This window comes from Notechis scutatus, chromosome 2 (genome assembly GCF_049901735.1).
Source record: "Notechis scutatus isolate UNSWTSFEM ecotype Mainland chromosome 2, rNotScu1.2, whole genome shotgun sequence".
NCBI lineage: Eukaryota > Metazoa > Chordata > Lepidosauria > Squamata > Elapidae > Notechis > Notechis scutatus.
The window spans coordinates 146429567-146453947 of record NC_142010.1 but is presented as its reverse complement, the minus strand read 5'-3'; the positions used below and the strand labels follow the sequence as shown (position 1 = coordinate 146453947).

Here is a 24381-nt window from a genome sequence, read left to right as displayed (position 1 = left end):
CCTCACCCCAGCAACCTCCCAAGGTGAAGATTGCGGGTGTACAACGGAGCTCTTGAGAGGAAAAGTCAGGCTAGAAGTCGGACCCCAAACCAGAGAAACGAGAAAATCCGTGTGTAGAATCGCCGGTGGCTTTTCTAGCCCACTCTGGCGGCGACAGGCTCGAAGAAGCGAGGCAGGTCTGGTTTCTGAGCGCCCGTGGCCTTCTCCACGGCGGCGGGGGGCGGTGGGGCGGCGGCTTAAGTGTGACTCCTGGCAGCGCTTTCAGGGGGGGCCCTAAGCCGGCGGCCGCTTTGAGCTCAGGACTCGCTCTACCAGAAAACGTCGCTGCCCGCCCGTTTCCAGGTTCCGGGGGAGGGTGGGGTGGGACTGAGGGAAGTTGCTCCCGGGCTTTTCCAGCTGAATGCTTCTGGGCTCGGGGCCAAGGGCTCTCCTGGCGGCAGCCTTGGCGGCGCTTTTCCTGCTTTTGCTCCCGTCCCGCGGCTCCAGAAGAGGGAAGGTGCGAAAGCAAGGGACGTACGCGCGCGCTCCTTCCCCCCCCCTCTCTCTGTGTGTGTATATGTGTTTGTGTGTTTGTGAGAGAGCGAGAGAGGAGGAAAGCAAGAGCGAGAAGATCCTGGTGGCTTCCGGGCGTGCCGGCGAAACATTTTTTTTTTTTTTTTTGCAAGGAGCACGCATCGACCGGGTCGCAACTTCAAACTAAAAGAGATCTCGCGCTCGTGCGCTTTGTTACGATTCCCCACCAACCGTTCCATGATCCCCTTTCGCTGCTATCCTAACAGCATCGCGTGTGACCTCCGAAGGCTGCGGGCTCCGCTGCGCCCAGAATCCTCAATGAGGACCAGGCACCGGACATGAAGGTAAGCGTGGGTCACCTTCTGGGGAGGAGGAAAATTCCTGCTTGCTGCGGTCCCCACGCCCGGATTTAAAGGGGCGGGGTTGTTAAACCTGCTGTAAGAGAAAAGAGGGGATAAAGAACTTGTGGCACCTGGTCGTCCAACGCTTCAAAAATTGGTAGAAGAAAATACCAGATGGGAATGAAAAGGAAAAGGAGTGTTCTCAAAGCAACCGTGATCGGATCAGATTTTCAGGTCAGATCTCTTGTTTAATATCAGAACATGGATTTCAGGCAAACCATTCTTCTCCTGAGCTCTTTTCCTCCCTCCTTCAATGAATGTTGTGGCATTCATTGCTGAAATCACAGAAGTAAAAAGCTTTGACTGCTCTAAAGTGCAATAAAATACTATACATCTATATATCTTCTATCTATATATCTCTATCTATCTATGTCTGTCTCTCTCTCTCTCTCTCTATCTATCTATCTATCTATCTATCTATCTGGTGATGTGATCCCCTTTTGCACCTTTCTGACAAGCAAAGTCAATGGGGAAGCCAGATTCACTTAACAACCGTATTACTTATTTAACAACTGCAGTGATTCATTTAACAAATGTGGCAGGAAAAATTTGCAAAATGGGGCAAAACTCACTTAAACCAATTTCTCACTTAGCAAAATAAATTCTGGGATCAGTTGTGGTCGTAAGTCGAGGACCACCTGTATACTTGTGATAATAACACTGCTCTTTAAAGAACAATATCCAAGGCTGACAGGATGGGGAAAAGGAATCGTTCCTGTGGGTTTTTTTTTTTAAAGCTATTTTTTCTTGTTCCCAAAGTTGGCCTGGACTGGGCAGGGAAGGTGGAATGTCGAACTTCCACCCGGTGAGGTTGCAGACTTGTCCCAGTTCTCCACGGGACTCATGGATTCGACCCCTGAAAGAAACCTCCTCTACGAGCTTTGGAAAAAAATGCACTTGTTCCGCAGCTGCAGCTATCGGATCCAGCTGGAGGGGCAGATGACCAACGCCCCAAGGATCCAGGGTATCCGATGGGTAAGTAAAAATGCTTGGTCGTTGTAGACAATTGGGTTGGTCCTATTTTATGGGAGCTGTTTGGCCGAATTCTCTAGGCTCTGAGGCTAGCACGCTTGGTCCTGGAAAGGAGACCCCTTGGAGACCCAAGGATTGCAACTCGAAGAAAAACGTGATGTATATGTCCATGTAGTCTCAAGGAGCGTTCCCCTCCCAATATTGGTGCGGTTAAGAAAAAAAACCATTCATTTAATATTGTGCCTGTGAGTCAGAGTGGCAGCAGAGTGCTGACATGAGCAGGGCGAAGGGACCAGCGTGCTTTCGCTTTCAAGCAGGATGTGAAATCTCTTTTACATCACCAGAATCTGAGTGTGCGTTTTATTTTAGCACAGGCGTAACAAATATTCCTTGTGTGTCCTGAGAAAGTTTATATCATGTCCCTTAGATCTTTTCTGTTGTCAGGAGGGGTCTGTGGTTGATTCCCACCCGCTTATTTTTTAACATTGCTGTTCTTAACAGAAATGTGTTGGTGGTTCTGTTTGTTTATTTTTGCTTTCTAAGAATGATGCTATTGAGCGAGTGGCTAAAGTTGTCCCACGCATGGGTCTTGTTTATCCCTTATGGTGAAAACCTGCCTGCTCCCAATGAGTTCAGGGTTACTTGAGTCGATCCTCAGAACATCAGACAGGCAGTCCTCAACTTACGACCACGATTGAGCCCAAAGTTTCTGTTGCTAAGTGATACATTGGAAGTGTGTTGTGCTCCGTTTTAAGACTTTTCTTCCCGCAGTTGTTAAGTGAATCACTGCAGTTACATTGGTAACATGGTTGTTAAGTGAATCTGGCTTTGCTTCCCAAAAGGTTGCAAAAGGTGATCACATGATCCCAGGATACTGTAACCTTTATAAATATGGATCGGTTGCCAAGCATCTGAACTTCGATCAGGTGACCATGGGGAGGCTGCAACGATTGTAAGTGTGCAAAATGGTCATAAGTCACTTTTTTCAATGCTGTTGTAACTTTGAACGGTCACTAAATGAACTGTTGTAAATCGAGAACTACCTGTGTTAGAAGAAAGAGAATAGTACTGTAAATGCAAAAAGCAAGAACCAATTTAGCAATATCCAATTCTAGCCATTAGTGTTTTAAATTGTTTTATGGCAGAATTATCTACTCTTACGGGCTGCAGCACTCCATGTTTCCTCCACCCCTGAAAACCTCCAGAGATCTTTAAAAGTTGTTGTTGATCTTTAAATGTTTTAGGTAATATTGAGAAAGATAATTAAATACACAACTGGAAAGTAGCTATATTAAAACCCATATTGGGTTTTACTTCAAAGTAAATTAAATCAATTTTATTTTTTGTCCCACTTGCAGTTTGGGGAATGTGGCCTTCCACAAGCTGCTCTAAGGGAAAAAAACAATGCATTCAACTACATGTGATGAAATGCAGCATGGCTTAATATGCCAGAACCGGATTAATGAATTTCATAGTTGAGCAGGAATTTGAATGTTATATGCTGGGTAGGGATCATGGGAATTGTAGCCATTCTGTTTGGGAAGGGTCTTTGCATATCCATCCTGTTGTTTTGGGGGATTAGTACACTGAAATGTTATTAACATGCATTCTGTAAAATTATCCTGTCAAACTCATGGAGAATCCCCACAACAACCATTTAAGATAAATAAATGTTAATTGTTCTCTCCATAGTGTATTATCATAACCATTCATGTATTGACTAATACATACTGTATGCAAATTGCAATGCAGGGGTATCTTACCCATAGTTAAAAAGTGCATATTTGCAGGATGAAATAAGCAACCACTTGTATCTTTAAAAAGGATAAGTGCCACCTCGATTTTAGGGCTGTTTCAACTCTTTCCAAACCTTTTTGATTAAGCCATTTGTTGATCCTTGATACATGGGATGGTTTTCTTGCATAAGCTTCAGAGTTTAACTGGTGATGAGATCATTCTATTTCCAGTATAATAATGAGTTGGATCCAGTTGCTTATCCCTTTACACAAGATCAAGATGTAAATAGGGTGGCTTCTTTCCACAGTTTTTCATGTACGATATTGTGGCCAGTGAATAAATACTCCGCTATTTAAATTATCAGTTTGAACAAGGAGTACTCTTTCCTTCCCATCCTTTCTTTATTCAGATGACTGGAAGTATGTGGGAGGATTTTTTTTATTTTTTTTACAAATATTCTACTCCAGGATCTGTGGCTTTAAGGTTACAAGATGTTCAGAGATATGTGGATGACATGTGGGGGAGGAACAACATTCTCTAAAGTATCTGTTCATCCTTTGGCTCCCTCCCTCCCCCTCCCTCTTGGCACGCACATATACCCATCACAGCTGAAGTGGGAAATAATGGAGGAAAACATTTTTGCAGCTTTTTTAAAAATTCAAAAAAGCTGCATGTTGCATGTTGAAGTTTTCTTGTGGGTGGGTTTGTAACCCATTGAAATCTCCAGGTAAGATTTAGAAGGCACTTTTAGTATATCAAAATGTTCGATGAATAAAAAATAATTTTGCTTGGCCTCAAATAAGGAATAAAATACTAGGAGGGGTTATTTCTCTGGGGTGGACACTGTAGAATTGGGACTACCACTAAGGAGGTCAGCTTCTAGTTCAGGGCTGTCAAACTTGTGCCCTGCAGGCGCAGATGCATCGTGTGCTGGCCCCGCCCCTGCCCAGTTTAGCGAAGGGGGAAAAAGTCCCGATACGTCACGTGATGATGCTAGTTTGACGCCCCTGTTCTAATTGGTCATCATCCTGGTCACCATCAACCTGGGAGGGCATTCTGATCAAAGTTTCTGAAGATGTTTATAGGGCAGGTATTCCTTCAGTTACTGTGGTTCCTAGCCAAGAAGTACATTATCTAGTAGCTTAGTACTTTGTATTGGGAAGGAAAACAAATAGGGAGCCCAGTGATGCTGATAATAGAACACTGAATAAATTCAAAATGCTTGATCCTGATCCACATTCTGCAGGAGAAATCTGGCACCTTCCCCAACTTCTGATCACAATGGAAAATATACATTTCCTCATTGGAGGCACCTCTGTGCACAAGGTTTGGAGGGTGTTTTTTTTTTTTTTGCTCCATTTGTGGTTAGGACTACTCTCAGCAGTCTTTGATGAATGAGAGGATTCCCATGGTCGGGCTTGGTAGTCTAAGTTCTTGCTTTTGATCTTGTCTGTGGAGATCTATTGGCACCGGCTTCATGATACTCGCGGCTGTCACTGGGTTCCCTTTGGTGATTTCAGCCAGACGTGGGGTAGATGATCTGGCCCCCGGTTGCCAGAATGAGCTGGAGAGCTTGCAGATAGAATATGTAAAAGGGCATCACTTATAACAGTGATGGCTAACTCTTTCGTTGTTGCATGCTGAAAGTGTGTGTGTGCATGTGTGCCTGCACCCATAATGCAATGTGTGCGTGACCCCTCCACCCCTGCGCATGCATGCATGACCTCCCCCTGCGCACCACACACCTCTGCATGCACGTGCTATCCCCCTGTGCCGCACGCCTCTGTCTCCCGCTAGTGCGTCTCCCTTTGCGCATGCGGCAGATACCCAATGGCTGGCAAGGGGCATGCATCAGGGTGGGATTCTACCAGTTCGCACCTATTCGCTAGAACCGGTTGTTAACATACTAAGCAGTTTGGAGAACCGGTTGTTAGAAGAAATTACTGGCCTAATCCTGTAAGGAAGGCAGGAAGGAAACATTCTGGTGTTGGTTATAGAAACTGCCTCTCCATTAACCCTTATTACATTCTTGGTAGAACTAGATTTCCTGTCTCAGGAACTTCTCTGGAGTTTTTTTTCCCCTCCTTTGCTGGTACTTTGCTTGTGTGGAGTAACCATTCAAAGCTACAATGGCACTGAAAAAAGTGACTTATGACCATTTTTCACACTTACGACTGTTGCAGCATCCCCACAGTCATGAGAGGCCAAGCGAGGAGATGCGTGCCTCGATGTGAGTGATATTGAGTTGGCCATGCCCAGCCAGTCACATGACCACCAAGCCACGCCCACCAACTAAGCCATGCCCACAGAACCGGTTGTTAAAAAATTTGAATCCCTCCCCTGGCACACATGTATGCTCAGTGGATCTGTTCTGGGCAACATCTCACATGCCGGCAGAAATGGCTCTGCATGCCACTTCTGGCACACGTGCCATAGGTTCGCCATTACGGACTTATAAGATCCCTAGATTCCGTTTTTGAATTTTCCAACTTTGATCACTGGCTTTATTCTCCATCCTTTGTCGGGGGCTGTACTTTCTTTTAGCTCCCAGGCAGATGGCAGCAATTAGAGCCAGTCTCACTAACTGAGGTCACACCTTGGGGGGAGCCATTGTGTGGTTTATTGGGGTTCGCCTGTTGCTTGCATGAACCTGGCCACTGTGGCTCTGTTAGTAACACTCTGATTGAAAACCATGACTCAGCAAACATATAAATAAGACCCCCCCCCTTTATTTTATTGCTTTTTTCTTATCACCACAACCTTCTTTTTATTACGGATCTTTTCAGGAGAAGTCACCTTAAAATCTTATAGTGAGAGAAAGAACAAAAAGGGAAGACCTACCAGTTTTGGGAATGGGACCTCTCCTGTTTGAGAATGGCTCGGAGAAGGAATGCATCCTTCGTGCTCCTGAAAAAAAAATACAAGGCCTAATCCAGGGGTGTCCAACCTTGGCAACTTTAAGACTTGTGGACTTCAACTCCCAGAATTCCTCAGCCAGCAAAGCTGGCTGAGGAATTCTGGGAGTTGAAGTCCACAAGTCTTAAAGTTGCCAAGGTTGGACACCCTGGCCTAATCCAATATTTCTCAACTTCAGCAACTTTAGGATTTGTGGATTTCAAGTCCTAGAACCTCAAGCTGACAGTCCACACAATTTAAAGTTGCAAACGTTGAGAAACGTTGATCTGACCAACTGCTCAGCATTGTGATTAAACTTCAAGTAGCAGTTTTGAGTTCCTTGGTCACCAACAAGTAACCAATAAACAAACCAAAAAAAGCCTGTTCCTGTCCTTCTAAAGCAGGATATGCAAGCACCCACGCCTGCCTGAAAGCTATTTCCCCACCCTGAAAATAATAGCTTTCCTTTTAGAATCTAAGGAGTAAAAAGATAGCCTCCGTTTACTTAGGAGTTGGGGGTGGGTAAGCACTTGGTGCAAGCTTAGAGTAAGTGATTTGGTTTCTAATTATTTCCTAAGGTTGGAAAGTGCTCTGGGATTTGAATCTTAGTCTGAACAGGGAGAAAAGAAAAATATATTCCAGGAGTTAGGTGTGATTTAAATTAAGGCCGGAGGACGTAAGCCGGCAAAGAGATCCTCGTGCTTTTGAGTTAGAGGACTTTGTTCAAAAGAAAGTCTTCATTTCCCTGACTAAAGATCTGCACACTCCCTACTGCTCCTATTTCAAGGAAAGCAACTTCCCCAGAGAACTCCTGGCTTTTTTCTTTGGTCTAAGGAAGGGCGATACCAAGGAATAGCCAAACATAGCTAGGAAGAAAAGGACAGGCTCCTGCTTTGGCTTCCTGCCTAATTTGACCGGATTTCTGGCGACAGGCGGACTCCCTGGTCTCTTGCAGCCACCAGCCGGAAAAAGCAGGGTGGGGTGGAAGGGGGAGAAAGGGGAGGTGACGGCTCCTTTCGGAAGTGGCTTGGCCTCTGTGAGTTTGAGCGGTTGCCTGGAAGAGTGGCTGTTCCATTGATCTCATGGGCAGTGAACCCTGAGAGCAAGGCAGCTGGTTCAAGTGAATTCCTCGTGAAAAAATTCCTCTGGCGCAGTCAATCTCAAAAGGTTTCAGGGATTTTATCTGTTCCCCACTTCAAAACCGGCAACGGTAGGAAGGTATAATCACTGTGAAATCAAGTGCAGGCAGTGCAGAATGAGGATAAGTTTGACCTGCCTGTGGAAGAGTATAATCTTAGTTATTCTCTGCTACAGGGTAGTGTTGTAGTGGCAGTGTTGCAGTGGTCTATGTACCCAATTGTTGTGCTTGCAGAATTCATGAGTCAGAACCCATCAAGCTGAGTTTTTTTTTTAAAACTATCACGACTAAGAAAAGCCGTGGCTTGGCACGATCGCTATATGTGCCAGCTGAATCAATGCAACAGAGGATAGAACTGTAGTTGGAAGATAAGGCTGGTGGGAGGTCTTCGTTTAATGCGACTTCGGAAGTCGATGAGACAATGTAGAGAGAAGGCTCCACTCACATCTGCCCCGACACATCCACGGAGGCAAAAATTTAAGCCGGTCCTGCAAGATGCTGGGCAGGAGCACACTTGGAGAGCTGAAGAGGGGATGGGCTCACTTTTTGTTACTTGTCAGTGTTAATCACTACCCCGCCTCTCATCTAACTTGCTGGTAGATGATCAGCAGCTGCCTTGGGGCTCCAAATAGGGAATGATTTGGAATTCTGGGTGTTGCTGTGGGAGCATCCAATGGGGAAGGTTGATCTACTGCAGTGAGGACAAACTCTCTCTTTTTTAAAACCACGTCATTATACGTTCTTATAAATCTTCTCTATGACACATTTCTTATCCTCTCCTCTGAATGACACATTTCTTATCCTCTCCTCTTAGAATTAAAGAGATGCCCTGCTCTTGGAGAAGAGGCATCCCAATACCAATTTCTCAACAAGGGGACCAATCAGCTGCTCAAAATTTAAATACAACTCTGTTGGGAGAAATGTCCCTCTGGGTTCAGTTCCAAGTGGGGAGAAAGACACAGGAAACATGGAGACTGCTTGGAAGGATGGTTTAATGGTGGACAGGACCACATGGGTTTGAAGCTGACCACATGGAGTGGAGAGTAGTGAGTGTTATTTACGCCCTCTCTTGGGCTTTGAACGTGAGCTTCCTGTTCCTGTGAAAGAAATGTATTCTGATTGGTTGTCAGACTCCCATGGGGCCATGCAGGGATAACTTTGTGGGTTGTCTTGAGTCCCAGGCTTGGTTCTTGCTGGGTGATGTCATCTTCCCAGGTGCCATGTGGTGAGATGGGTAGAGAGCTAATCCTATCATGTCCTGAGGGCCATGTCTTAATCCCATCACCCTGGAGCTGAAGGGGGTGGGGGAAGGAACTGCAGGGAGCTCCTTTGTCTTTAAAAACATATTTCTCCTTTTCTCATCCAGGGAAATATAATATTCTGCCTTTTTAACATTTCCTAGAATATTTCATTCTCCTAGGAGAGGGGTGGGTGCTAATTTTCTACAACTCCAAATGAACAACCAATCACATGACCAACTGACCACACTGGCACACGGGACATTCATTTATAAGCAAAGGAAAACAGGACAGGAAAATCCTGCTGATAATGTTACCTAGTCTGGTAACAAAACGTTCAGAAATTAAATTGAAACAAGCTTGGAGAGCAAACCACTGCCAGAATCTAAAACCCAAGCTACAAGCATTTTCTGTTATTTCACCGATTTCTCAAGTTCAAGATTCATCATTTGTGCCTTTAATCAAAGTGTAAAGAGAGGAAATGGCCCAGATATTGTGAAACTCCAGGTGGTTATGAGGACAGCATAGAGATCCAGATTCAAAGGGCAAAATGTGGTTTTGGAGCCTGCAGGGAAACGGTGTAGCGCTTATCAGGAAGGCTTTAAATAGCTGCTTCATTTCCTGAGCTTGTATGGCTGCCTCATACACAATCCCAAGGAAAGCACTCCTGAATCCCATTTTATCTCTGAATCTGGATCTCTGCACACCTCCTCCAGGTCAGTTGTGCTACCATTCCTTCTTTGCACAAACGAGGATGCTGGAAAAATAGGAGGCTTGTTCTGCTCCTCAGCAAAACGTATGATATAAATATAACAAATAATATCCCCACCCTAGAAATATCTAAATATGGTACCTGCAGGAAACTAGCATGACAGGAAAAATGCTAGACTAGGATCTTTGTAACTGCAGTCTAATTTTCTATATTTGGGGAACTGTTCTTGATGAAAGAACCCATTGAATTCCTGCTGACAATGTGAGTGAGAGTGGGCAGGGCCCTACTCAGTTTGTTATTTTGAGAGGATTTATATTTGGATGGCAGGGAGGGGAATAAAAGTGATGTTTGTGTGAAGACTGCTGTGAAAGTAGAGAAGGCACAAGCTGAGCTTCAAGTAATACCTGGAATAGGAAAACCTTATTGTTCTGTCTCTTGAGAATTCTATACGCTTTCCTTCTAATGGGTAGGAAAAAACAGGTAGCAGTCAGATACGGAACCGTGGAGATGATTCCATAGTAAGCTGGTGGGGCCGATTCAAGAAATGTATTTGATCCACATTCAAGCAAACCAACGGCAAAGCATCAATTATCCTCTGCACATATTTTATCTGCTGATTCTTACCTTATTCAGAGTAACCTGGACGGTACTAGGCAAAGCTGGTCAGGGCAAAAGCACCTGTTCTGCAACCACATCAGATGATTTTGTAGATTTATTTGCAGGTGTATAATTGCACACATTCCCTCTGGATTCCTTGTGGTGATTGAGATGGGCATCTTGTGTCATAATCTGGGCATTTTGCACCGAGTGGAGCCTGAAGAACAGCTGAGCTGCTCTATAGTTCAAACTTACCAACAGGGCAGAATGGCAAGATCCAAGAAATAATCAACACCTCTTTATGGTTATAATGCTACCTGCCTTGAAGCAGGTAGGTGGTATGTTTTGTTGAAGAAGCCTTCCTTAGATTTGATCTTCTTTCACCCAGTACCCAACCTTTACTTGTCAGGAAAAGTTATTAAGAAGTTGCTGGGCAACCATGGAAGTTTTTGGAGGAAATAAGTATCTGAATCCTTTTCGGTTAGGTTTCTAGTCTAATCCTGGGAAATATTCTCTACTGCTTACTTGGTTGTTACCTTTAAAATCCCACATAGCATCACACCAGACTATACAGGATTGGTAGGACTGAATCTCTCTGTCTAATCTGAACATTTAGAGAGGGTGTGTTTCCCACCTTGTTGTTGTTAGTTGCGAAGTCATGTCCGACCCATCACAACCCCATGGACAACATCCCTCCAGGCCTTCCTGTCCTCTACCATCCTCCAGAGTCCACTTAAGCTCACACCGACTGCTTCAGTGACTCCATCCAGCCACCTCATTCTCTGTTGTCCCATTCTTCTATTGCCTTCAATCGTTCCCAGCATTAGGCTGTTCTCCAGTGAGTCCTTCCTTCTCATTAGGTGGCCAAAGTATTTGAGTTTCATCTTCAGGATCCAGTCTTCTAAAGAGCAGTCATGGTTGATCTCCTCTAGGACTGACCGATTTGATCACCTTGCAGTTCAAGGGACTCGCAGGAGTCTTCTCCAGGACCATAGTTCAAAGGTCTCAATTCTTTGGCGCTCAGCCTTCCTTATGGTCCAACTTTCACAGCCATACATTGCAACTGGGAAAATCATAGCCATGACTATGTTTCCCATCTTACATAGTATTTAAAGAATAAATGACAGCTGTGCCACACGTTTCCTTCCTTACATAGGGTGTAAAGAATAAATGACAAACCTGTCATTTATTCATAGTACTATGAGTAAATAACATAGTAGACCCCACTTTGTTGACCTCTGTTCACCCAGATATCTTTGTGGCACTAACCCTCTTAATCTTATCACTGGTCTTATCTCACTGGGCCTTTACCCTGAGCTGATTGTGGGCACCGTGGTAGGATATTGTAAGAAAATGACTGTATATTACTGCAGTTGTATTGATTATATTCCTAATGCAATTTTTAATCTTTGGTAGTTGATGTCCGGAGTGTGTCAGGGTTGGAATGGATTGGAAATCTTCTTAAACCATCAATCCACAGAGAATGTCTCTAGGATAATGGCAAGATGTAGAAGAGATAGTTGAAGAAGGGCTGAAGGACCCCTGCTTGAGGGAAGCAGAGGGACCTCCCCATCACAAGGCAGTCACAGTCTAAATAGAAATACAACGTAGTTATACAATGTGTTTTGACTGGTAGTGTAGAGCAGGGGTCTCCAAGCCTGACAGACTTTAAGCCTGACAGACTTTTAACTCCCAGAATTCCCCAGCCAGAGAACCTTATTCCTGAAAGCATGCTGACAGTAAGAAAAATGGGGATGCGGAGAGCTGAGCATATTCGTATTATAGTGCATAGGATTTTCAATATTTTCTTGGTAGCATTTAATATTCAACAGTTCTTAATTAGAATTGTACGTATATTGTCTTCCTGTTTTAATATAATTTTATTGAAGATTTTTACATAGTAAAAGATAAATATAAAAGCATATTTAAAGTTAGAAAAAAAGAAAAAAAAGATGAAAGTATGGGAGAAAATAGAAAAAAAATGCGTATTTTAGAAACTAAAATATCTTTTATTTAATTTTTATTCTTTCTGATTTAAGAAAAATAATAATTTCATGGGCCTAATAGCCCATCCTGAGCCCCAAAGTAAGCAAGAATACTAGACATTAAGTAGGAAAGTGTTTTTAGAGATAGAACATGTATAAACTGAAGCAGGGACAAACTCAGTTAAAGTCCTCAGTTATTAATGCAGTTTTGGTCTCAGTTGGCATTTCCATCCAATATATATTTGGTGTGCTCTGAGCTCTAGTGGTACAATGGTTAGAATGTGATATTGCAGGCTAACTCTGCCCACTGCCAGGAGTTTGATGTTATGGGGCTCAAAATTGACTCAACCTTCCATCCTTCTGAGGTCGGCAAAATGAGGAGCCAGATTGTTGGGGGCAATATGCAAATAATGCTTTTTCATTGTAAACCACTCAGGGAGTGCTGTAAATAACTATGGGGAGGTATGTAAGCCTAAATGCTATTGCCATTTTATCTCTTGTAATGTGAACTGTTAGAGGGCATCTACTGAAGAAGGAATTATCCCGATGACAGTTGTAAGTTTTACAGCAACCTCGGGCTTTGTGCTGCTATTATCTTTTCATAGTGCAACTCCAAAATGTTATACAAATGATACCATTAGCTGAAAATGATGTCTCTTGCCTTCCATGAGCCTCTGGCTTTTTTCCTGAATGTTGGCTGAACTCTGATCCTTTTCCAACATCTGAGCAATTCACTCGAAAGGGAGAGCAGATGTGGAAGTTCAGCACAATGACTTCCAGGATAGGGAGAATCTAGGACAAGGATCGTCAAACTTGTCAAATTTAAGACTTGTGGACTTCAACTCCCAGAATTCCTGAGCTAACATGACTGGAGGAGGAATTCTGGGAATTGAAATCCACAAGTCTTGAAGCTGTCAAGTTTGGAGACCCCTGATCTAGGAGGAAAAATGGAAGCAACAGGAACAAATCAGCCATGTATGCTCAGAATTCTGGAACAGCTAGTCCTCAACTTATGACCATAATTGAGCCCAAAGTTACCGTTGCCAGGTGAACCATTTGTTAAGCGAGTTTTCCCCATTTTATGACCTTTCTTGATACAACTGTTAAGTGATTCAATGCAGTTGTTAAGTTAGTAACACGGTTGTTAAGTGAATCTGGTTTCCTTATCGACTTTGCTTGTCAGAAGCTCTCAAAAGGTGATGATCCCGCGACCCCAGGAAACTGCAACCATCATAAATGTGAGTCAGTTGCCAAGCATTTGGTTTTTGACCATGGGGATACTACAACGGTTATAAGTGTGGAAAATGGTCATAAGTCATTTTTTTTTCAGTGCTGTTGTAGCTTTGAACGGTCGCTAAATGAACTGTTGTATGTTGAGGACTACCTGTAGAACAATATTTAGAAGACAGGGTTTCTCACTGCATTTATATTGTCAGCCCTTTAGCCCAACCGAGTCAATGTTGTCTTTTTGGACTCCTACTTTTGTTAGCTGAGACCTTTTAACTGGAGATGCTAATGACTGAACAATTGTCTTTCTATTGAGTTATAGATTCTCTTTTCGGGGCGAGGTGTGGAGCCAGCCAGAAGGTAAACAGGGAAGGCAGGGAAGCTCTGAGAGGTGAGGTATTATCTGCTGTTGGCAGAACAAATGCCAAAAGGCAAGGACAGCTTGATTCTTGTGTATTTCTGCCTTGGTAGCAAGCCAGATTTGGCTACAAGTCTTGGCATAGCGATTCTTAACTAATCTGCTTGGCAACAGCCAGTGTATCTCTCTACCTCTTGAGAACAAGAGCTGAATCAGTTAATGTTTGAGTTTCCAGCCTCTTCTGGCACAAAACAGGTCAGACTGGTCCCCCTTCAAGCCAAGTCCCACCACCACCACCACCTTGATATCCTTCGTCTGTTTTTCCAAAGGAAATGCGATATTTTCACAACGTGGCAGCAAAAATATAACTCCAGCTTCCCAACTTTCAGATCCTGCAACTTTTTTATTTATTTATTTATTTAAAAAAGCCAACATTTGCAGCTGCGATGGGCCAGTCAGAATTTGTTCACTTGCCCGATGTTAAGGTAAGGAGAGAAAACGGGGAAGGAACCCGTATTTTTTTTTTTTATTATTCATTCAATGTTTATATATGGAACACATTAAGTTTGATTTCTTCAGGACTAAGTTAGGCTCAAAAGCGATTTTCTCTTTGTGATCTGCTGTTAGAACTACATTTGAAAGTATCCCATTATCAGGAAGATCTGTTTGACAGATCTCTTCAATAGCTATTTATTATCCATGTTTATTTGAGCAATATATTTTCCTTGTTCTCCTTTATATTTGATTGTGGCTGTTCTGGAGGAGGGGAGCCAAGTATCACTAAATACTGTCATATCAGACTCCTCGCTCTGCCAGAAGATTGCAACGATTAAGATGATTCTTCCTAGTAATGTGTGATTAAAATCAAACCTCTCCAGTGAAGTGCCAGGGTGAGTTTTCAAGAATTGAAATGTTGCTTAGCGGTGAACTGTGGTGTTGGATGACATTTAGGGAGACTTGGCTTCAGGTCTCCATTCTGTTATGAAATTGTTTAGGTGACCTTGTGCCAGTAATTCTTAACCACATAGCCAGATTGTGGTTGTGTAGCTAAGTTTGGGAGAAGAAAACATGGATTTCTATTTTCAGGAAGAAGAAAAAATAGGAGATGAAACTAAGTAAAATAAATCTATAAGTAAGGAACAAGATAGAGAGGGAAACACTTCTAGGTTTAGTTTGGCTAACATAGTCATGGTGTGGGTATGTATATGCATATACACACATATGCACATACATACACAAATTGTACCAAAAGTCAATTCCAATATGTTTTATGTATTATTTCTTTCTTCTTTTTTTAGAGAGAGAAGATGTTACTTAGTACTGTATTTAGGAATGTTCAAAGGTTATGTCTCAAACAAGGATCTGTTTAGAAAAAAAATCATTTAATGTAATTTTTATAACAAATTATTTATGGCTCCTGCCTTTTGTTATATCCTTTGTGTATATGTGCGTGTGTACATCTGCATCTGTGTGCGCGTGTGTGTGCCTGCACCTTTGAGTCAGTTTTTGATTTCTGCCTGGACAGGTTGTTGCAGTTTTCTTGGTAAGGCTATTTGGAAGTAGTTGCCATTACCTGCCTATTGCCTGCTTCCTAGGGTTGAGACGACTAGCCCAAGGTCATCCAGCTGATTTTGTGCCTAAAGTGGGACTAGAACTCATGGTCTCCTGGTTTCTAGCCTGATGTATGTATTTGGGAATCAAAAATAATCTTTAGTCCACCCTCAAGCACCTGCTGATTGACTGATAGTGGATTCCGCCTTCCCTGAGTGTGACATAGATATAATTTGAAGAAGAGAATGGCTATCTCAGGATGAAGGACAGTTCTGCAGCATGTTTGCACGAAGAGCACCTCAACAAGATTTCTGTGTGTTTGGTTTATTTTCCAAATGTGATTGGGTGGAGTGGTTTAATTAACCTAGAGAATTCAACTTTTTTTCTTCTGTTTATATTTTTCATTTTGAATTGTGAATACCAGTTCTTAATTAAGTACCCTTTTAATCATAGAGCAGCTAGCTTATATTACAAGTAAACCTAGCTGGATTAGACGTCTATATGGTCAATAGTAATACATTATTGATTCTAAGTATCAGCAGATGAGAGGGTAAATTTGATGCATCTTGGAGGGGTTGCTAATCTAGCCCAGAAAAAGTTTATTTTTTTATTTTTGTGATAATAGATTTTGATGTCCAATTTAACAGACCAATCAGAGGTTGTCATTAAACAATATCCAGCACATGGTGTTTCATGACTTGGTCATTAAAAATTATATCATTTTGTAATGCCTACAGACAGGTGGGGAGTAACATCAGACGGGAACAAAAACGGTAGTGCCACTAAGAAATAGTAGGGAATCAGTGACATGTTCCAAGGGAGTCCAACAATTTATAATAGTGAAAGAATACTGTTTTTTAAAAAAAGAGAGGACAAAACATACAGAAAATCCAATCTAATATGCTCAGGAATTCCCAATGATCGAGAACAAATTGAGAAGGAAGAACTGAGGAGAGGGACATTGTATCTTCTGATTGAATACTAACTTATAGTCAAACTAATTGTGCTGAGCAAGATGTGTTTGACTGTCATTTAGCTAAGATTCATGCAATGAATTAGAAATCTCAGTGAAAAGGTTCATTCAGTAAACTAAGCCAAAAGCAGATGGATCTCATTATGGTATATTATCCAGGAGAAATGTAGAGCATTCGCCGATGATATGGCATTTATATTAGAAGAACCCTTAGAAGCGAGCCCTATACTACTAAGAGAAATAGAAGAATACGGAAAGGTGGCAGGGTTAAAAATTAACAAAGAAAAAACAAAAGTGTTAACAAAAAACTGTACAAAGGAGCAGAAGGAAGAACTAACAAATAAATTAGGTATGCAGGTGGTAAATAAAGTAAAATGCCTAGGGATCTGGTTGACTGCTAGATGGTCATCGATTAAAAAAGATAACTATGATAAGTTAATAACGCAAATAGTTAAAGATTTAGATAATTGGGCCAAATTGCAGTTATCGCTATTGGGACGTATTTCGATAGTAAAAATGAATATTTTGCCAAAATTGTTCTTCTTGTTTCAGACAGTGTCAGTCAAGTTGGAAAAGAATTTTTTTGTAGAATTAAACAAATGTATATCTAAATTTATATGGCAGAGGAAAAAACCCACAGTGAAATATAAATTATTACAGGATGCCAAGAAAAAAGGAGGATTTGGCCTTCCAGATTTTGAATTATATTATGATGCTGCTATAGTAAACTGGCTTAAGGATTGGGTTAAATTAGAAAATAGAAGGTTATTAGTATTAGAAGGTTTTGATCTCCAACTTGGCTGGCACGCCTTCATGTGGGATGGAAAATCTAAACAACATTCATATTTCCAAAGGCATTGTGTAGGAAATGTGTTGCTCAGTATCTGGGGAAAGATTAAAAAACCCACTACCCAAAGGTTCCATTGTGACTATCTACATTGGAAGCAATCACACATCCAAATGTATTGTATTATGAAAATATTGTCAGGTATAAAGATTTATTATATGACACTGGAGAGCTTAAAAATAGGAACCAAATACAAATTCAAGGAAAGGAGATAGCATGGTGGCCCTTTGCACAAATACAAACCCATTATAAAAAAGATAGAGAACAATTTGGCTTTAATATATGACTCCACAAGAATTAGATAAAATATGGCTAGGAGAGGAAAAGAAAACAATTAGTAAAACATATAAATATCTTTTGGACTACAAATTAAAAGAAGAAACAGTCACAGAATCTATGATAATTTGGGCTAAAAACATGGGTCATAGTATTAGATAAGTGGGAACACATTTAGCAAACAAATGACAAATTAACCATGTCAGTCTCGTATAAAGAAAACTTATATAAAATGGTTCATCGCTGGCACCTACCTCCTGCGAGACTGGCTAAGTTGTTCCCCAACCTACCACCCAAATGTTGGAAATGTAACTACACACAAGGAACATATTTTCACATGTGGTGGACTTGCCCACGTACTCAGAAATTTTGGAGAAATATTAGAAATTGGATTTTAAATATAACAAAACAAAATTTAAAACTTGAACCCAAAAACTTTCTGCTAAGTATGATAGATTTAAACATGGAGAAAAAATATCAATATTTAATTTTGCACATCATAACTGCGGCCAGAATAACCTACACACAAAACTGGAAACTGGATTCCATTCCTTCAGAGGATATGGTAATTAAAAATACATGAATGCACTGAGATGGATAGCCTAACCAAATTGTTAAAAAATAAACAAGATAGTGACTATTATGAAATATGGAACATTTGGTATGAGTGGTTAAAGAAAAGGTAATGTTTGATATTTGGATAAGTTATGGAAATGACAGAAGATGTGCATTTAATCATAAACTATATAGAGAAATTAAAACATTAAAAGAACGAAGGAGTTATTGTAACAAGGCAGATCACATCAATGATAAAGATTAAAAAAAATAACCATTCCTCAATATATCCTGTAAAATGTATATATGTATACATTTGTATTCATATGTATACATATATATGTATACACCTCATGGAACTAGCAGAACACTGCTTAGCCAACACATATTTCATATATAAAGGACAAAGATACAAGCAAATTGAAGGAGCCCCAGTGGATCACCACTGTCACCCATCATTGCAAACCTGTTCATGGAAGAATTCGAATCCAGAGCCCTGGCTAATGCCACCCACAAACCCAAACTATGGTTAAGATACATCAATGACACATTTGTGATTTGGCCCCATGGAAAAGAAAACCTAAACAATTTCCTAACACACCTAAACAGCACACACCCCAAAATCAAGTTCACCATGAAAACGGAAACAAACAAACAACTACCATTCCTAGATGTACTAATCTACAAAAAAACAGATAGCACATTTGGACACACCATATACCAGAAGAAAACACACACCAACCGCTACCTCAACACCAAATCCCACCACCACCCAGCACAGATAAACTCCGTGGCCAAAACACTAATCGACAGAACCAAACACCTGGCAGACAAGACACACATAAAGACTGAACTATGCACCCTGACTAAAGTACTGACAGCCAACGGCTTCCACAAAAGCAAAATCACCGGCTTAATCCACAAAAACACACTGAGACATAATGGAGACCTAGAAGATGAACAGACCTATGGAACAGCTGTCCTGCCCTACATAAGAGGTACTACAGACAAAACCAGTAAGATACTACACAGACATCACATCAAGACTGCCTTCAAAACAGACAGAAAAATAGCAGCCATCCTTAGAAACCCCAAAGATAAAATTGACCTGGAAAACCAAGGCATATATGAAGTCCCCTGTGCATCATGCCCGGCCACATACATTGGACAGACCAATAGAAGAATAAGTACCCGCCTGGATGAACACAAAAATGCAGTCAAAAAGCTGGAACACACCTCCTCACTAGTCCAACACATGAAAGCAACAGGTCATAGCATCGACTTCAGTGGCACCAAAACCCTAGCCACTATAGAAAACCCCAGCTACAGAATTATCAGAGAAGCCATAGAAATTGAAAAAAGACCTGAAAGCATGAATAGAAGAGATGACTCCACCAGACTGTCAATTATTTGGAAGCCTGCACTCACAAACAAAAAAATATCCACACCACAAGCCAGGCAAACACCTGGGCACAAACAGATCCCCCCTGATACCTCCAGCTCAAACACCCCAACCAGGGACCCAGATGAAACCTAGCTTCCTAATAAATGATAGCCGTCCATTTACTCGGAGCCAAGCTGCACTAAAAGCCTCCAATACAGGAAACACAATGTTGCCAGCCTATCAAGACAAAAAAAGCCACAAAACAGACAGAAGATATTAGAAACACCAATCAAGAAGAACACAACAAACTCCAAGATCAATAAACACAGACCAAGACTCCCAACCAATCAGGATGAAGAAAAAACCATTCTGGCACAGCAGTAGGCTAGCCCCAAATTTAAAACTGAAACAACTGTAAAAGTCTGATTCACAGACAAACACAATACAAAAGCCTGATGATGGCAGATGAGATTCTGCTGAAACGTTGCTACAACTTTAAAAGCACAACTATAATGACATGGGAAAATACCCGAACAAAGCTGAATACTCTCTCTCTCTCTCTCTCTCTCTCTCTCTCTCTCTCTCTCTCTCTCTCTCTGTGTGTGTGTGTGTGTATAAATATTCTTAAGTTTTCGCGGGTACTTACATGTATGGCATTCAGCTTTGTTCGGGTATTTTCCCACGTCATTGTAGTTGTGCTTTTAAAGTTGTAGCAACGTTTCGGCAGAATCTCATCTGCCATCATCAGGCTTCTGTATTGTGTTTGTCAGATGAATCGCTTACAGTTTCAGTATTATTTTGAGTACAGACGGTGGCATCTGGCCCTTGGTACAAATGCCATCCAGTCACGCCTACTCAGCTGATATAACTGCATTGAGAGATTGCAGACCAGGCAGAGTTTCTTACTAAACCAAGGCTTGCTGCAGTGATGGGAATGGCTGTCTTTCTTGGATGGCCTTTCCTTTTCTTTAAGCCTGACCCGCAGAGTAGATGATAGAATTTAACCCTCATTTCTTTGGCTGGGGTTTTCTACACTCATCCTAGGTCAGAAATAAAAAAAGGGAATCGGTAGTTTACATGATTAATATAATGTTTGATCCATGATTCTAGTTGAGTGATTTCAAAAGAATGAGATGCTTCCCCCGCTTCCCTCAGTCTTGTGTTGCGTAAAAGCATGCTTGTTCTTTATGGCATAATGGAGGGAGAAATCTCTGGTTATAGAAGGGGGTAAAGTGGTGTCCATTTTTTTGCTTTGCTTTCCTTGCAACTTTCCTTAAGGCTGTGACACTTGATCAGTCAAGAAATCAGAATAGAATAGAATAGAATAGAATAGAATTCTTTATTGGACAAGTGTGGTTGGACACACAAGGAATTTGTCTTGGTGCAAATACTCTCCGTATACTTAAAAGAAAGGAAGGAGCCAGCTAGCATGTTCTGACTAGCAAATGTTATTAAAAGGCATAAGCATTGATGAGCTGCTGCTCACTTCCTCAGTTGCACCTGGTGGAACTGTGGCTCATGAGAACATCCATCTTTAATACTGTAAGTGTTGGTCAGGAAAAGTTCTACCAGACCCCTCAGTTTTTCTATAAACTAACTTGGCTGTTCTCCTCCAATATCTGATCAGTCAAATTAAATGAAAAGGCAACAGTGACCAACCTAATGGTTCCACCACCACCCCATGAATTCTGGGCCTAAACATGTCCCATTTTGGCTAATTGGCAAAGGGAAAGAAGACATGAAGAGGCCTGTGCAGAATTGGGGCACGTCAGGTTGGCCTCAGCCAGCAGACAGTTTGCCGGTGAGTTGCCGCTTCTGCTTGGAGCCCAGCCCAGGCTGGAGGCACTGTTGCTCACTCCAGCAGCTGGCTAGCCCTTATGATGTTTGTCCTGTAAACAAGTTAAGAGGCGGGTGCTGTTTGTACTACCCAGTGAGGGAAATGAGCAGCCTTGACGAGCTGGCAGGACACCTTGGGAGGGAAGGGAGAAAGTGTTCTCCTGAGAGGACATTTCTTAGAATCCATTAAAAAACAACAACACATTAGTGGTGGCCTTATCGCTTCCTGAAATCTCCAGGATCGAGAAAGAAAGGGACAAAGGGGCTTTACGTCAAGCCTGAACTGCTACTCTTAAGGGCTGAGATCATTTTCAATGTTTGGCTCAGGTTGAGAAGCAAGAAATAAAAATAAAGAGAATTTTCCATCACCCTTGAGGAGATAGTAGATGCAAATAGGGCTGAATGTGCTTCCTAAGTCTGCCTTGGTGTGGCTTCCGGGCTGCTGGCCCATCTTCTGTTCTGTTGCCTCTGCTTGACTCACTTAACAGCATTAACAGAATAATAGAGTTGGAAGGGACCTAGAGGTCTTCTAGTCTAACCCCCTATGACAAAGAGAAAGCCAAATCTTTCTTGCTTCAATGAGGATTTTGGAAGACAGGCTAGAGTCACTTAATAGTGAGATAGGCAGCATATAAATTTAATAAACAAACAAATTCAATCAAAGTATATTCCTGTCAGTCCTTATAATTCCTCCTCTGTGCTGATTAAATCTTGCTCTTTCAGCCTTCTTTCACTGAAGTACAGTATGTTTCATAACAGTGGTATGGCATCATTTCTTACGGCATAAGAAGGTCTGTCTTAAGCTAGGTTCAGCCTGTGGTTTCACAAATCTCTTTGGCTTTTCTTGCCAATGTTTAGGAAGTGGCTTGCCGTGAATTTCTTGCAGGATTTAAAAAATACTTTTGAAGTTAGCATCCTGCTGATCTTCCCTCTGAATATACTACAGTATAAGCCAGATGAAACCCCTAATTTTGAGATTAGTCAAAATTGGCCTCGTGCTGCCACCTGCATGATTTTCATCAACATGTAAAAAAAAACCTCAGATGGTATGTCTTGAGTGGATAATAACATTGGAAAGTTCACACATTTTTCCTGAAGTTTATATGAATCAGGTAATTTATGTGGTTATTATCCCTTCAGGAGAAGAGAAGGTTGTCTAAACCTGTGTATATGGCATGCCCCCAAGTTTTTTTTAGCTTAATTAAATAGACTTAACAGATTATTTAAAGCACTTCGATTTATTTCATCTTTGTGTATTTGCATATTAATTAAATAATGGTTATGAAGAATGTGCTTATGGATTGCATATGATTTGCCAATACACATGACAGCTAGCACCACTTTGAGAAGAATATTTATATGTATATTATAATCTAAAAGAAAATTTCTATAAGATGATGTATGCTTAGTATTTAACACCAGATAAGTTATCTAAGATGCATAAAGGTATGTCAAATGAATGTTGGAAGTTTAAAAGTAAAGAGGAAACTTTTTACCATATAGAGTAGACATGTGATAAAGAAAAAATTTTTGGAGTATGAGTCATACTTTAATACAGTAAATTTTGAAAATGGAGATAAAAATGAAACCAGAACTTTTTCTTTTGGGTTTAATGCAAAAAGAATTGGAAAAAAATGGAACTTTGTTATTATATATGTTGACAGCAGCAAGACTATTGCATGCACAAGAATGGAAGGACACTTCGATTCCTACTATGGATGAATGGTTGCAGAAGTTGATGGAGTTGGCTGAAATGGCAAAATTGACCACTTTGATTAAAGAAAAGAACATAAGTACTTTTGTTTCCACATGGAGAAAGCTTCTGAACTTCATGCTTGATGTGGAAAAGAATGAAAATCTGACCTTGGGTTTAATCGTTTAGACTGATAGATTTTTATAGAAATGGTTTGTTCATATTATTATGAAAAAGCAAAAAGTTGTGATTTGATGTTAATGCCTTATTTTATTGTAACAGAGAGAATAGGAAATCAATGCTTCTTTTTTTTCTTTTTCTTATCTTTCCTCATTTCTCTTTCCCTTTTACCCCACCGCTGCTTTTCTTTTTTAAAAATATTTTTTATTGTTCTTTTTCACCTTTCACACACATTAATCTTGACTTTAACAGTAGTGTCATCATTATTATACAAATTATTCTACACACCAATCTCATATCACCACTGATTTTCTATTTACTTTGTATTTTGTATTTTATAATACTTTATTATTCAATAAAACATGTCGACAGCAAGAAGAATATTTCTATGTGAGTGAAAAGGAACAAATGTTGTTTTAAAAGAACTCTAAAACAGTACAGCATAAGCAGTTATGAGCAAGTGAACAGGGTGAGCAAGCAGCATTTTATCTCATTGTAAATAACATTGTTTACAAAATGTTTTGTGACAACGTTTTATCAATACAATTGAGCAGGAGGAAGAGACAAGGAAAAAAGGAAAAGCAGTGCATTCTGAGACCTGCAGGTGTGAAAAAATCATAGTAGCTGCTGATTCCAACGGCTGGATCAGAGGTGGGATTCAGCAGGTTCTGACCAGTTCTGGAGAACCGGTAGCGGAAATTTTGAGTAGTTCGGAGAACCAGCAGATACCACCGCTGACTGGAGATTTTACAGTATCCTTCCCCTGCCACACCCACCAAGCCACGACCACAGAACCGGTAGTGAAAAAATTTGAATCCCAACACTTGGCTGGATCCTAATAACTGTGGCTGCTTATTATGGGTGATTGAACAACTCCCCTCTGCTTGTAGTATAGGTAGTCCTCGACTTACGACCACAATCGAGCCCAAAATTTCTTTTCCTAAGTGAAACATTTGTTAAGTGAGTTTGCCCATTTTACGACCTTTCTTGCCACAGTTGTAAAGTGAATCACTGTAGTGGTTAAATTAGTCAAATTAGTTGTTAAGTAAATCTGGCTTCCCCATTGACTTAGCTTCTCAGGCGGTCGCAAAGGGGATCACGTGACCTCGGGACACTGCAGCCGTCATAAATATGAATCAATTGCCAAGCAGCTGAATTTTGATCACAGGATCATGGGGATGCTACAACAGTCGTAAGTGTGAAAATGGTCACAAGTCACTTTTTTCAGTGCCATTGTAACTTTTGTAACAGTCACTAAATGAACTGTTGTAAGACGAGGACTACCTGTATGGAATACAAGGTAACCAATTTCC

General features: G+C 41.2%; 1 protein-coding gene across 4 annotated transcripts in view; it reads left to right on the top strand.

Moving 5' to 3' along the window:
- The first annotated feature begins 439 nt into the window (after window positions 1–439).
- The window catches only part of RAPGEF3 (Rap guanine nucleotide exchange factor 3), a 74012-nt gene continuing 50070 nt past the window's right edge, over window positions 440–24381 (top strand). Inside the window, exons 1-2 of one of the 4 annotated variants that reach the window (XM_087956535.1) lie at window positions 440–857; window positions 1674–1889. In XM_087956535.1, the coding sequence (XP_087812661.1) occupies window positions 852–857; window positions 1674–1889 (222 nt within the window). In that variant the 5' untranslated portion in view covers window positions 440–851. Of the gene's footprint in view, window positions 858–974; window positions 1089–1673; window positions 1890–13924; window positions 14259–14361; window positions 14664–24381 lie in introns of those variants that run through there. The other 3 variants (XM_087956534.1, XM_026673874.2, XM_026673875.2) reach the window with 3 other exon arrangements.